The 15,357-nt window shown below is 40.7% G+C and overlaps 1 protein-coding gene across 2 annotated transcripts in view; it reads left to right on the plus strand.

The window, feature by feature from the left end:
* The first annotated feature begins 12,922 nt into the window (after positions 1 to 12,922).
* Positions 12,923 to 15,357, plus strand: part of CAP2 (cyclase associated actin cytoskeleton regulatory protein 2) — a 69,528-nt gene continuing 67,093 nt past the window's right edge. Inside the window, exon 1 of one of the 2 annotated variants that reach the window (XM_068931781.1) lies at positions 12,923 to 13,438. Coding sequence is in view for 1 of the 2 variants with exons in the window: in XM_068931779.1 (XP_068787880.1) it covers positions 14,462 to 14,521 (60 nt within the window). In the remaining variant the exon portion in view is untranslated. Of the gene's footprint in view, positions 13,439 to 14,446; positions 14,522 to 15,357 lie in introns of those variants that run through there. The other variant, XM_068931779.1, reaches the window with a different exon arrangement.

Genomic DNA, 15,357 nt, shown 5'->3' on the forward strand with positions numbered 1-15,357 from the left:
CTCCCTCCTCATTTTTGGACAGCACCACAAGTGTCCTATCAGTAGATGCAACCCATAGATACAACGCAATGTTTGCTACTACAACACATGCACAGAGCTGGTAACAGCCAGTCCCAGCTCATGCTGCACAACACTAGCCAAAATAGCCACTACTGCTGCCAAATCCAAAATATCTCACTATGTCCTTTTGATAACACTGAAGGACAGGACTCCCACAAATTCAGATCTGTCACCCTTCTGAAACAGATGGAACTTAATGGGAAAAGTGATTTATATCATAAACAACTGAAGATGTAATTGACATATATGCTCCTGCATTTTGCCATTGACGTGAACAATCTATCTTTAGCCACTACATATAGTTACTGCCATGCAGGTTTGATGACAAGTTATGTCTTAGAGTACCTAACAAAACCTAAGTGAATATATTTTGTGCTAAGCTGTAACATTGCATAGCTATCTGGACGCAGAATAACATTGTATCTCAGCAATAACAGATATCCCCTGGACTCTTAAGTTCAAGTTATTCTTATAAAACCCAATGCAAAGTTCAGTAACTGAGCTTTTGATCCTCAGCGTTTGGTCTGTGACTCACATAGGAATTTGACATATTCATACTTTACTCTGCTGTAAGTACCTTGATTGAAGCTTCCCATGTGATTAATAAAAAATTAATAGAGTAACATCTTTTACTCAGATCTATTCACGACTCACTAACACCTCTCAGCACAGCCTCGGAGCTCCCACTTTCCAACGTCATATCCATACGCAGTGTCTGAATTCTTTGTCTATTAGGAAGTCTGAGTGGGCATGAACGGACAATGACCTGACAATATTCAATACAGAAAACATTGCTGACTGCCATATTTTTTCAATATACCTACATAAAGAAAGTTTTAAATCATTAACAACAAACACATTCCTAGTTGGAGATTATATTCCAGCAAAATAATTGCATGAGTGCTGGGTGAGATGTTCAGCTGCTATAAATCAGAAGATCTCTACAGCTTTCAGTACATGTCTGGAGATTTAAATGAACTCAGACTCTGACCTGACCTATTTAATATGTAATTGTTACAGATATTAGCAAAATAAGAGTCTACTTTTAAAATACTGACAAAAGCATTTGCATCATTGTCCCCAAAGATACATTAGCTGATGAATACTACTCAAAGACTCAGTCCCTCCCTTAAACAGGTAACAATCTAACACAAAATACAAAGGAATAGGATAAAAGAAAGTAGGGGAAAATGAAATGATACAGGAGAGGTTTAACACAATAAGATCTTCAGCTTCTGCAGTCTTCTCAGTAGTAAAGCCTATTTATCTCACAAAGAGAAGTCTGAAAGAAGAGGATGGGAAAAGCACATATTTGTTCTGGCCCAAATCTAATCTTCGGTTAAAACCGACATACTCCAAGCCAAAAACATTTGTCAAAACATTTTTACTGCTCTGTGCTCTGTTTGAAATAACTGGCAATGACCTGTCCAGATTTTGTACCCCCTACAATAAAGGAAATAAAAAATTGTGGTCAAAAACTCTTTGACAAAAGAAATAATGAGGTAACAATAATGAAATGGCAGTAACAAGGCTATTTTCTGATACTAAGCTAATTCAAACAGTTGGACGATGGTTACCCAGTGTACCGAATAAGTCCCCCTGCCCTCCCTTCTGACTTCGAAAGAACAAAAGAAGAACGAGCGTGAAAACGAGAGAGTAAAATTTGTATAGAGCCAAGTCCTGTGAATGAATCTAGGCAATCCACATTAAAATCCTAAAAATTTGGACAGAATGTAGAGGGAGCTACAGGATGAATTTTAAGCATTTTCAACGCTAAATTTACTTCCATTATACAGAAGTCTCTGTCATTTAGTATGAAATACCCCTCAACACACAAATTGTGCCTGAAACAACAAAAAGCAGTAGCTTGGCCAAGTTTCTTAAGAGGTCTGCAGATAGGGCCACAAAGCATTAGTCTACAGAGAAAAGCAGTTGATTTAGCGAGGCCGTATGTGGCATGCTGACCTTTTTTTTCAGAAAAGGTCACCCTGGAGTCAGGTGCCTGAACTTCCCAGCAATTCTGCAGCTCTAAAGCTAGGGGTCTTTTAGACTGTAGCATCATGACAGCCTAAAGCAAAATGAATTAATAAGTCTTTTTTTTCTTCCCACAAAGCCTTTACAGTAGTCTAGGAGCAATCAGTGGTGGTATCAATCCAGTTCTTAGTGAAACCTACTAAAACAAACTGTGACAATTGCTGCAAATCTCAGCAAAAGTACATAAAAACGAAGGTGCACTTAGGTGAAAGGCTGAAGTTTTCTGGGTTAATGCAAGGCAGTTTGACTGTCTGTTGTCTGAATTACGTCTGCTTGGATACAACTAGGAGACTTTAGCTCATAGTACTACCAAACTGTCTCTCTCAATACATTCAATGCACTTGAAAAGAAAAAAAATCAGCAAGTTTTTTTTTTACAATTATTCATAGTAGAAGAAAAGCACACTACACATGCCTTGGACTGCAGGAATCTATTCTAAGCCAGTAGAGATCATAATAAATTGATTTGCTAAATAAGCAAAGAAAAACTCCTGAGTTCCATGGCATTTTAAGCAGTGGAATGACAGACTGAAACAGGTTTATCACTGATACAGGTGTGCAAAGCCTTTTGGTTTTTCTGGGTGTGGCTCAGATGGGAATGATCAAACCAGTTTTTAAAGAGGTTAAAAACCTCTGAATAGAATGAGAGCAATAATTTTAAAGACTCATAGAGTAATTCAGATACTGAATTGTAGATGGTAGAAAACAGCATCACACTAACAGAAGCTATAGTTACTTACACTGTTGAAGTTTGTGATCACTATTTTTAATTTTTCTAAAAAGTGCATTTATTTTATATATATGTAAATCATGCAGGCAAAGGAAATCCAGAGAAGTCCAATCTGATTATTTGTTTTAAATGGATGTACAAACTAAAAAGTGTTAGCGAAGAAAATTAGCAAGAGAGAAAGGATATTTTTATGTTCTTGATCATATATTTTAATGACACATTTCCTAATTCAATGTGTATAACTAGAACACACATTTATTATTATGGCTATTGTTAGTGGAATTCCTTACATAAAATATATTATTAATATGGGAAGCATTACATATATATACACACATATATACACACATATATATGTTACAGGCCTCTTAATACATTTTTTCCTATATATAAAAATCAATATAATACTGATTCATTTGTATATGTCATTCTACATGCAGTCACACCTCTCTAGTTATTCTGAAGTCCATGAAAGCTGCACAGGGGGAACTGGAAGTGCCTTCCTAGCATCCAAAGCGGGAGAAGTTAGCTTTAAAAAAAGAGAGCATGTGAATGCTCTTCAATCAAATAGTAATACGAGGCAGAATCTGCTGCTGCTGTACGGTAACTGTGTAACCGTGCCCTGTGCAGGTGCAGCATTGGAGGCAAAATCACAGCCAGTGACTGAGGTTGCCGAGCAAGACACGCGCTCCCCTCCCACAGCAGCTGCTGCTGCTGTTCCAATCCATAGGCCTAAACTCTGAAGGAGACAGACTTTCTTCAAAGGTGAGTTGATTCAGCTGCACAAAGGTTTAAGGACATTTTTACTGACATTTTTACTAATTATTTGCTGAATTCCAGCTAGCTGTAGCAATAAAGGTAGCAATTCAGTTGACTTCAGCTGGAACAAGACTGGCCTCCTAAGGACTGCACCTGCACCATCTTGAAAATCAATGGCTAAACTTGCCCGGACTTCGGTCATCCTGGAACAGACCTTTAAACCTGAGGCTCTCCCTCCAATAAAAATTGACTAAAATCAGCAGGTGTTTTGCTCAGAAAGGCTCCTGCCTGAATTTCCAATTTCTTAAAACAGCCCTAGGGTAAATATAGATGTATTGGTGCTGCCCATCTTCCAGTTAGGTGTCTAGATACCACTGCAATGCGTTCTTGTGAGAATGAGATACCTGAACACCTGTGAGGAGCTGGCCCTCTGTCATTAGCCATTTCCTAGTCAATATTGGGAAACATGAACTTACACACACACACACACACACACATATATATATTTTACTCACAGATATATATGTTTTACTAATACATGAAGCTAATTGCTCAAATGCTCTTATCTGTTGGCATTCAGCCAGTCAGAAATCTGGCATGGTAACTCTGAACCTAAGCTTAGTTTGTTTGTATCCCTTTCAACAGGAACACCTGCATTTCTGAAGAAGAAGAAACTTAAAAGGACTCACATTAAACATAGTGATTACTGTCTTAGGACAGACATCCAAGATAGCAAAAGGAGAGTGAAACAAGCTGATAATAAATATCAAAATAACTAGAGAAATAGTCTCGTTTGCTCTCTTTTTACTAATGGAATGGCAAATGACCGCAAAAGACATACAAATTTTTGGCTGGGGAGACGCATCATAAAAATTAGCAAAATCAAAGAACAAATTAACCTTAAACAAGTCCCATAATATGTGGAGCATCAGGTTCTCTGGCAAATTTGTTCAATAACACAGAAAAAAAGATTTAGGGGAAAATCCTAAGAATACAATGAAGTTTCCTGGGAAAGCTCTACACTTTAGAAACTTTTCATCTTTTAAATGTTATCACATTAGCACTGGTGAACCATTATAAATATTGATGAATGACTCAGGCATAGAAAGGTATTATATGTGTTGCTCACCACAACTGACCTGCAGATCAGCCCTTGGTTCCAAGAATGTTGATGTGGGGACTCTCTTCTCTTTTGTTTCCCAAAACGATTTCACTCCATTCTTTCTCTAATATGTTTTATTTACTTCCATTTAGTGCTTACAAAAGAACTCTCAACAATTCATTCCTTGCTGCTCTGCACGGGCAGCTGCTCTATAAACTACAGATGAAATGCAGCGACTGAGGTCCTCCAATGTAGTCCCTATCTTTGCTGATCGCTAAGGTACGCAGTAGGTGACAGAAGCCACAGACAAGCACTCAACCATGCTGAAGCAACCAACTATAAGAAAAACAGGTTTGGCTGATTATTACAGGCTGAGTGAAGCTGGTAGCTGGAAGACACTGACATTTCAGAACTGGTCAGCTCAGATACAAGTAACAGTCTTTTATATGCTGTGGGACTGATATGTGCCTTTAATACAGCTTGACTTTGTTAACATGCATTCTTCAAGGAGATGCACAACTGTTTGGCATATTACCCTTTATTGTTTTGTAAACACCCTTAAGATATACAGCTTTGAAATACCACTCTATACAAGCTACAATGCCTACCTTATACCGGGAAAATGAGTTGGAGTTGCTTACAACAAAGATTTGGAGCTATCCCAGCTCAGCAGCTGGGCACTAGAAGCAGATGACTTCCTTCAGATCAGAGTGACGGGAGCTGAACCTCACTAGGATGCTGAAAATTCTCTCACTAATCTGATGTGGACATCAAATGGGCAATAGTAAATGTAATGAAATACCTTACATGTTGTGTCTGTGGGCCCCAGATTCTTCATGAAGGTACTACTGGCTTCTTTCCTTTCCATCTAAAATATTTATACTTTAGTGTAACGGGTTATATAGGATTTTGGATAAAAAGCTCTTTTGTCAGTTATTATTTGGTTGTTTGTACAAGTATTATAAATCACATTTACTGCTGAATTTATACTGTATATCAAGCATTTCTAAATTAATCAATTTTTTCTTCAACTTTTACATGTGTTATCAGTCATATTAGCTCGAGACTAACTACCAAAAAATACATGCACATTTCTCTCTTATGCTCATTTTTCATATTCTGTGATAAGTCAGGGCCAGATCTTACTTAAACTAATGGAAATCTGTACAGAATCAATAGTGTTATTCCAGAGGTACTGATATAAGTGAACCAGAATCTGAGCCGAAGTTGTCATTTATACCAACACTTGATATATATTTAATGTTCATGGTCTAATTCATAAATCAGCTCTAGAGTGTTGTTTTCCTTTCTTTTCCTTTATGAAGATACAAGAATGGCACATTTGATGGGGGATTAAAAGAGAACTCCAACATGAATTATTCAGGAGAGCAAACAATATTCTTTTCCAAAGAAAATGATAGCTTTTATAAATGTGGTGCAGTACATACAGAGCTTGTGTAAATAAAGGAGAGCAAGGAAGTAAGAATCAAATAAAAGAGTGTTTTGAAACAAAAATATTATTTCTGATACCTACGCTACTGGCCTACATTTATTCAAGTGAAACATTAACCCGGAAATGTAGGGTGACGTGCTGACCCTGTTAGTCAGTGACAAAACATTCATTGACTTGAGGGGGAACAGGATTTCACCCCAGCAGTGTGAAATATTTATAGTTCTTTCTAATCTATTTTAGGCATCAAATTTAAATATGTTTTGTTCCTTTTCTTTGCTCTTGTTCCCTTTTTAGAAAATGAAAATTTGGAAGACAGAAAGATACTCTGGCTATTCCAGTACGCAGTTTGATTTATCCTAAGACCTTTTCTAGCTTCATATTTGTTCCTCTGTCTTCATAGCAGACTTTCATTTGTATATGATGATAATTCAAAAAGCCATTCTGTAAGTGACCTTAGCCTAAGGTCCTTATAAAAGAAGAGCCCTACTATTATCCACTGGCTTAATTGAACAGAAATAGTCCTCCTGCCACAGCTGAATGGGAGAAGGATAGCTTTCAGAAGAGGGGTTGATCACAAAAAGCTCTCAGAATATTTCAAAAAAAAAAAAACCCAAAACAAAACAAAACAAAACAAAAACCTACTTCGTTTGTCATGAAGAAGATGAAAAGTAGGGTAAATGACTGTGTGCTAGGCTCTGTGCTGCTGTGGCTGATCAGCTCCTTGTACCTAATCTAGGTAGTCATCATTTGTAAAATAACAATTTAGGCTGACAAAATTGCATATTAATATAAGTAATGTGCTGTACCTTGGGATCCATGCTGGCAGTCTCATTTTGAGGGAAGATGTAAAACTCAGATATCCTCATCCTCCAAGTCTTTGGTTGAAGAAGGGTTTGAAGGAAGAAGAAAATTCACCCTGCTGTCACCCCTGGCATTCCAGTTCTGTAATGGAAAAGCATAAATCAGCTCAGAACTTTTCAAGATTAAGTAGCAGATTTCAAAGACTGACATTCAAAACTCACAGTCTTTTCCACTCCATTCTACTACAGTAGGATGAGTCAGAGTATCTACAGAAGACGACTGCCGACAGCTACATGGTTACTTATAAGGCAAGCCCATGAATGGTGAATATAGCAAGATAAAAGGTTTTTATTTTCTGCCTGAGTGAACTGTTCAGACAGGAACTGAGTTACCTCCCTTTCCCCCACACCTCACCCATCCAGGGCAAAGGAGCTTGGAGGTGGACAAAAACAGCTATGTACAGCACGAGCAGAAGACAGTAGCAAATGTTGCCCAACAGCAAATTACTACTGTGAAAGAAGAAAGGAATTCTGCCTCGAAGGAGGTTTCTTCAGCATATATGGCTTGCAATGACTGCAACTGGGGTTGAATCACTCTCTGATTAAGGGCATAGTCTAGTTCAGTGCTTGGAATAACACTAAAAGTTTATCTGTATGGATACAGATTGGTTATCTGTCCACCTTGCTGTTTGATTATATCCTATGGAGTACTCTGTTCATAACAATTACATAACCAAGTTATCAACTTAGGAGACTTTACTGTGAATTTTGCACAATTTGGTGTTTTACTTAAAGCACCACTTCCTAGAATCAGGTGATTATATAAAGTTTTTAAATAAAACTCAAGTTCCTAGCCCTACAGGTAGTACAGTAAAACTTGAATTCATGACTTGATAATTACTCAAAATCTCTGAAATAGCAACAAAAATAATCCCAAATATCCTCAGCTTTTAAGAAAACTCAAATTTTTTGTGTGTCTGGATTTTTCAGTGCTTCTACTGCACTGACTATCTGGGCCTTCCTATATAGGAGAAACAATTTTCTCAGGGAATCATCTGTAGGAAGTCATCCCAGGCCCAAGTCTGGAGATGGGTCTGTGCTTTCTACCTCTAGGGGCTGAAAAACTGTTTGCAATCTGGGTTCATCAGGAAGAATGTGAGCCATGGCAGGACTTCTTCAGTAGTAAGCAGAAATTGTTCTTACTGAACACGAGACCGGGGATTTTAATGGTTTGTGTATTAGCAGGTCAAGAGGACTGACACACGATACTGATCATATAGATGCAGCAAGTCCTGACAAGCTCTGATCATGATATTGATGCCATCATATGGGTAGTGAAGTAAGAAGCATAGCACGAGAAAGCAGTGAGAAGGAAGTCATCTAGTAAGAGACAACTACAGCCACAAGAAAACGCAGATTAAAACACCAGGCTCTCCTGCCTGAATCATTTGCAAGTCCTGAAGGTGACTGGAACTCCCGACGATGCCGGGACATTTTGAATGAGCCACAGAAGTTTTGGCATGAAGAAGAGTGGGTAATATTTTAGCAGTTTTTGACATTCAGCCACGTTTGGGTTCACTTGCATTCTCCTCAGACACAGCTGGATTACAAAGCACCGCCAATGACAAGGTCAAGAGCATAGACATTTAACCAGTTGCAATTATCCTACTAAGACGCCTCCATAGCGCACATCTGGGGCTGGCATGGTGACCTACGATCATGGTTAAGCTCTCCTGAAACCAAGTCAAAAGCAGGACTGCATACCCAACTACTAAGCTGGAAGCAGTACCTCACTTTGTTTAATTGCACTGATACATAACTGAAGGAGACTTCTAGTCTCTTAAAGGATCCTAGGCAGCCTAGACTGAACAAAAAACTGAAGTTACTCAGGCGCTCGAACAGAAACACTAAGGGTTCTACAACGCAAAAACTAACATTGCTCAGTGAGTAAGACTTCATAATTCTTTTTGACTACTGTTTTCACAGGTTTCATCTGTAGCAAAAGAGCAGTTCACCAAAAAGTAGGTGCAGGCTATGATATGACTTCCTTTTCTGTAGGTCTGAAAATGTAAATCTTTCTATCAAAGGCAATGCTACTCAGGATGACATGGTAACACTTCACTCACACACTTGAAAATTTTGCTTTCCTTCCTCTGATTTTCAGTCAGTAAACCTCACTAGAAGTATTCCTTGCCAATTTCTGCCCCTATTTACATGAAAAATTCACCTGAAACTTCACTTGAAACCTACATTAAAACTTAGTACTGTATAAAATAGTATTTTTATCAATAGAACAAAAACGTGTATGAAATAGACGGGGCAGTGTAAATACTGAGCAGACCTGGGGGTCAAGCCTATAACAGTCACTGAGTAGCTTTCCCCACAAGAACAGCTCCACAAAACTGAATTAAAATGCAAAAATACCGTTAGTAAAAGCAGTCACACAGATTACTATTTGTGGGATCAGGATATTTTCCCCCTGGAGTCAGCAAAGCCCTCAAACATATACTGAAATATAAACAAGTGAGTAATTCCATCCCTACGCGACAAGCTCCTTAAATACAAGCGGAATGCCAAAGTGTTCTGCTACACGGGGATGCCATTACTCACACATTTAATGATAGGTCCGTGCTTATTATTTAACTTTTTATGTTGCCATGCCTAAAGAGGAGCACACAACTAATTAATGTACAATTATAAAATGAGAGTCCATTACCCCCCAGAGCTTACTGTATGAAAGAGAAGGCAGAATACCGAAAAGAGATGAAATAGCAGTACAGGGACTTTTATGAAACTAAATGCAATCTGAATCAGCCTTAAGTCTTACAGGTGATCAGACTGGATGATGACAGACTCAGTCTTATTTCACACTCATTTGAGAGAGGAAAAAATTATATATTTTTGGCAGAATTTCCTTTCTTTTTCTGCGTGACTTGACACTTGATCTGTACAAAATATCCATAAAGTGCTCTTCACAGATCCATTTCATTGATTAACTATATGGCCTGAATGCATGCTAATATTATTTAAGGAGACCTAGCAAGTCATACTACTAAGATTTTCTCAAGAAGATACTCCAATTTATTTTCACAGCAATACATGCTTATGCAATATTAATTTATATGAATCTTTTGTTCTGCTTTGTGCCAGCAAAAATAGACTTAATGAAATCAAGGAAATCACTAATAATATTTGTATTTTTTTCCAAACTCATCTATGACTCATTTAGTGGTGACTTATATCAATGGGGAAATTTTACAATCATATACATTCAAAGTCCATTTTCAACAGATACTGGAAGGCAAGCATTAACATTGTCAACAGCCATCCTCTGCGAAAAAACATGTATGCAAATATAAGACACACCAGAATATTTTCTTTTAAGTAGGTTATAATTCTGTCATTCTATAGAGATTTTGATAACCTATCTCTACAACAACCTCTGATGGGTACTCTGGCATCTCTGCACAACTTTAGAAATACATTCTTCTATAAAAGGGAATAAAACATGCAAGCTCTGGCACAGATTGTCTGCCGCAGTGAAGTCAAAAAGTTAAATGAAAAAAAAAGAAGATAGAAAGTTATATTAAATACCATACACTGCACTCCACGCAGCATTATATTTTAAGTGGAAATCTTTCAGCATGAGGTCTATTATTGCTTTTTTTACATAAAAAAGCTCCTCATAATTTCAGGAGGAGAACTGCATAAATTAGAATCGTAAGGCGATTTTTTTCCTGCATTAATAAATAGCATCTACATTTTCAGAAGACTGAATGTTTTGATCCTTAAGTTGGTGACCCTGTCCCCACCCAGTATACAAATAACAAACCTTTAACTTCTAATGTTGCAATTACTGGCATCAAATGACCTTCTGCGTATAAATCAAAGTGAACATATGAATGCACTGTTTGATTGAAGGCAAACTACTCAGCCTCAGAGTCTGATCTTCCTATCCTCCCTTGCACAGTGTTTCACCTGATGTCAATGGCAACTTACTTTCGAAATACATTTTTTATTACTGTCAAAGTTTTCTATTTTCTTGATGGGATGAAACAATACTGTGTCGTCCACTTGGTACTTTTGCACATACAGCGTGTTATAAAGTCCAGAATTTGCACCTCTCTCATTTTTTTCTTCTCTTTGGGAAACTGTTGCTAGGCCAGAGTACTAAGACCTTTATAGAACTGCTGTTTAAGCTATAGAGCAGCTTTTTAAGCTATATAGAAACTGAAGTGGGCAAGACTCTCTTCACTAATACTGCATGTTTCCAGCAGCTACATCTTACATCTTTGCTTGCCACTGTGTTTCCTCTGTACTGCCAAGTCACTTTACAGAATCCCCCTTCCTCCCTTCTTACTAAAATTATCACTTCTTGTTGTTCCTTTTGCCTTAGTCCTAGCCTTTGATGTTAGCCAGCATGCTCCTGGGGAAGTGAAAAGAGCAAAAGCACTTGTCTCTTTTGTGTAGCTCCCATACTTGAAGAAAACATTAGAAGATATCGGGAGGGAAGATGTGTTAGAGGGAACTTATTTTATACATGTAGGGCATCTACCAGTTTGGGAGCCCAGTAAACAATTCCATGCAAAGGGAATGCCCCAGTGGATTTCCCTTCCTTTTGCACGCCTACGATATAAACAGATGATGTGGAGCGCTCGACTGTATTCTTATAGGAAGAGCTTGCAACACTTTTCAGAAGTAAACTAGGATCCATTCCCAAATGTAATTCCCATTCTGAAGAAATCTGATTGCATTTATCATCCCAAGCAGTCCATTTCTCATACTGACACTGCACAGGTTTGGGAATCGTTTTCTCTCTGAGCTATATGGAATATGGATCTTGAGCTTCAATATAAATGCAGTAGTTGCAACAGTCTCTTAATACTTGCAGATTTTCTTTCCAGGAGACCTTCTGTTGCTTTTTACTTCTCTGAAGTAATTTCTGTGTTCTGTGCATTTTTGCAATCAGTTCTTCAGTTCTGTATTACTCTTTTTCCATCTTGGAAGGTCTGGCAAGAGCCCCTCATTTAAGACCCGTGTTGCTCTGTTGAGTTCATCTGCCTTTTTATACATGCCAAGAAGTAGTTCTTTGCACTGTGAACAGGAAGCTGCAGCACAGTTTTTTTCAGCTTCTGATGCCAATTACACTGTCCACACCAGTGAGTTTGGATCCTAGACTGATTCTTGCAGTCAACTTGCTTTTGCTCAGTGCTGTCTTCTTGCATCTCATTTCTATATAGATATGCTTAGGTCTATGAGCTGCTGTAACTCTAGTGTCCTGGTTAAAATACGACCTCCTCAGCCTCCTCCTGCATGATTAAAACAAATATTTATGTTCCATATATTATGGCATTGTCAAGTCTTCGGAAACTGAACACAAAGTCTACTAAAATACAGCTATGCATTCGACAGACAAAACTGTCACACCTGTTTTCACATAACCATGTGGTTAACTTGAAGAATACCTCTGATCTTTTTATTATTAATAACTGAAGAATTCTTTCTCCTTTCAGGAGCAAACCGTTTCTTTAAAGGCCATGAATTCATGCCCTTTTCCCAAGACTTCTGTGCAGAAAGTTAGCTCAGCGGTGCTTGCAGGTGAAGCAGATTTCAGATGGGCGATCGGATACCACTCGGGACCCTCTGGTGAAGAGCGTGGTGCCGTTGCAAAGCACGTGCGCTCCCGTTCCCCCAGGGGTACGTACCAGCGCGGAGCTCACCGGCTATGAGAAACAAGGCCTTAGCGCAAGGGTTCCTCTACAGCGGGAAGCTCTGATACGCGGCGATACCGAACTAAGGCAGGAAGCCCACTGTGGACAGAGCGGGAGCAGTGCTCAGGCTGCTGCAGTTCATCCCAGGGCAGGAAAGAAAATGAACTACCCCGGCGAAGGGGAGGCTTCGGCTGCTGACCCAAGGGGCGGCCGCCTGGCGGGGGCTCCCGCTTCCCCAGCGCAGGCCGGGCCGGCGTATTTTTGGGTGCTGGCGCACGCCCACGCCGTGCCGCCGGGCGGCCCACGCGTGTGGCCCGTGGGTGTCAGCGCGGCGGGTGGCCGTGCTCTCGGCAGCCCGCCGCCCGCTCCGTGGGGATGCACCACCGCTGCCATTTCCTCTGCGGCGCGGAGCTGTCGCCACCGCCACCGCCGCCGCCGAGAGACACTTCTCCCTCTCCCTCTTTCTCTCTCCATTTTCACACTCCACCCACTTTTTGCTTTCTTTCTCCATCTCTGTCACCGTCTCTCTCTCTGTCAGGACTTGGCTTTATTTGGCACTCCCGGAAGCCGCTGGGCATTTCTCCCTCTCCCTGCTCGGGCAGCTAATGTGACTGACTGACACCGGCTCCGCCGAGGAGGAGGAGGAGGAGGAGGGAGCCAAGCGCCGAGGAGAAGCGAGGCGAGGGAGGGGGCGGGGGGAGCGAGTAGCCGGCCACGGATTTTCATTGCCGAGAGGAGGGGAGGAAAAAAAAAAAAAAAAAAAAAAAGACTTCACGGACCATCAAAACAGGTAACTCAAGCGCGGGCAGCGCCGGGCTGCGGGGAGCCGCCCGGCCGGGGCTGCCGGGCAGGCGGGGCCGGTCCGACCCGACCCGGCCCGGTCCGACCCGACCCGGCCCGGCCCGGCGGTGCCCGCCCGGCGGCCCTGGCGCCGAGGGGCCCGGCGCCGCCGCCGCCGGCGGACATGTTGGGGGGCGGGGGCTGCGGAGGGAGCGGGCGGGGGCGTCGCCGCGGCGGGCGGCTGCGCCGGGGGGCAGGGTGCTGCGCGCTATGTGGGTCATGGGGCCTGCGGCCGGTTTGGGGCGGTCGGGGGGGGGGGGGAGCCGCAGGTGGGCGCGAAGCGGGGCGTGGGGGGGAGGTGTCGGCCGAGGGGTCGCCTACCCCCTGAGGTTCAGGTCGGAGGAAAGCAAAGGGTTAAGCAGCATCCTCGGGTGAAGGGATGTGAAGAGAGAGTAGGTATGTCTGCACACGGAGAGAGATGTGTAACGGCTTCGGCCAAATTAAAACCGAAAAACAGACGTTCTGAAGGGGACGGGAAGAGCAGAGAAATGGAAGAATTGCCAAGCTGAGAGGCTGCGTTTTGCGGTAACTCGGCGTTTGAAAGCAGTGCTCCCCCTGAGAGCCTGCCTGCACAAAGCCCCGGAGGACTGGGCATGACCCCACCTCAAAATGTAAAATCTGGCCTTTGCTTTGAGGATTATTCTCTATCTGTATCTTAGCATGACAGGCTCAATCGTGAGGATTTTTATCAAGTAAGACTTAGATTTCACAATGAGTAGGGGCAGTCTTTAAAAAAATAAAAAGACCATCTAGGGGAAAAAAAAAAAAGCAAGCTTTCTTTGTGTGCATTACCTAAACATGGCTGTCTTCAAAGGGTGGAAAACATTTTTAGAAAAAACCTCCATGGAGACCAGTGCATCAGCAAATAGCTTGAAGGAGTCTGTTTTGGAAGGGGGGTAGGGTGGGATCAATATTACAATTTTGTGTTACTGTTTTTGTAAGTAAGTCAGACAGACAAAAGTGGTAATGGCTCATGGGCTACCAGGTTTCATCGTTCTGTGAAACCGCAGTCAGGAAATTAGTCCTACTTCAGGTATGTAACCTGCAAATGGTAGGTAGAATGAGTTGAAACTCAATACCGTACTCTCAAAGCTGGCCTTTTTAGACATCATTGATAGCTGGGAAATGAGTATTTTGGTAACCTAATTTACGCAAAATTTATCTTAGGATTTTCTTTTGATTACTTACTGTGCAAATAATGATAGTAAAGTTTCTTCTGATTCTATAAACTTTCAAAGCAAGGGTTTCATAGCACTGTTTGATTCTATATAGAGCAAGATTGCACAGGAACAAAAACAATATACCCTCTGTAGCCAAGCCAGTCACATACAACAATGAGACCTTTTAGATCTTGAGCATAACAAAAATATTAATCTTTAGAATATTCTTATGATTTATTTGTTTTTTCCCCCTCAAGTAAGTGAATACTGCTCGTATGTGGAAGGTGGACAGGCACAACTCCAACTGTAATGAATAAAATATGTTTTCTCAATTAAAGAAAAATGAAAAGAGGATGTGCATATTTACTGTTACAGTATGATGAATGTATGACATGTTTTCATTATCCTCTGTCAGCTATGGCACTCACTTCAGTGAAAAAAAAAGATTCTTGAAATACTATAAGGAACAAGGGTACTATTATATACATTAAAACCCTCTATCAGTAGATTTTCTAACCCCAATGTATACTTTATATTAACCATTTAAAGTATCAAGGGGAGCCTAAGTTAGAAAAAAAGCCAAATGATAGAATTAAAATTCCCAGAGGACTAAGATTCACGGGAATCTGAATTAGCCGGTATTGGAAAAAGAAATGTAGTGCAGCAAGGAGGGCTGGAGGTGAGGAGGATTGTATTCAGCTCCTGGCCT

The sequence above is a fragment of the Struthio camelus genome, chromosome 2 (assembly GCF_040807025.1).
Source record: "Struthio camelus isolate bStrCam1 chromosome 2, bStrCam1.hap1, whole genome shotgun sequence".
In the NCBI taxonomy this organism is placed as follows: domain Eukaryota; kingdom Metazoa; phylum Chordata; class Aves; order Struthioniformes; family Struthionidae; genus Struthio; species Struthio camelus.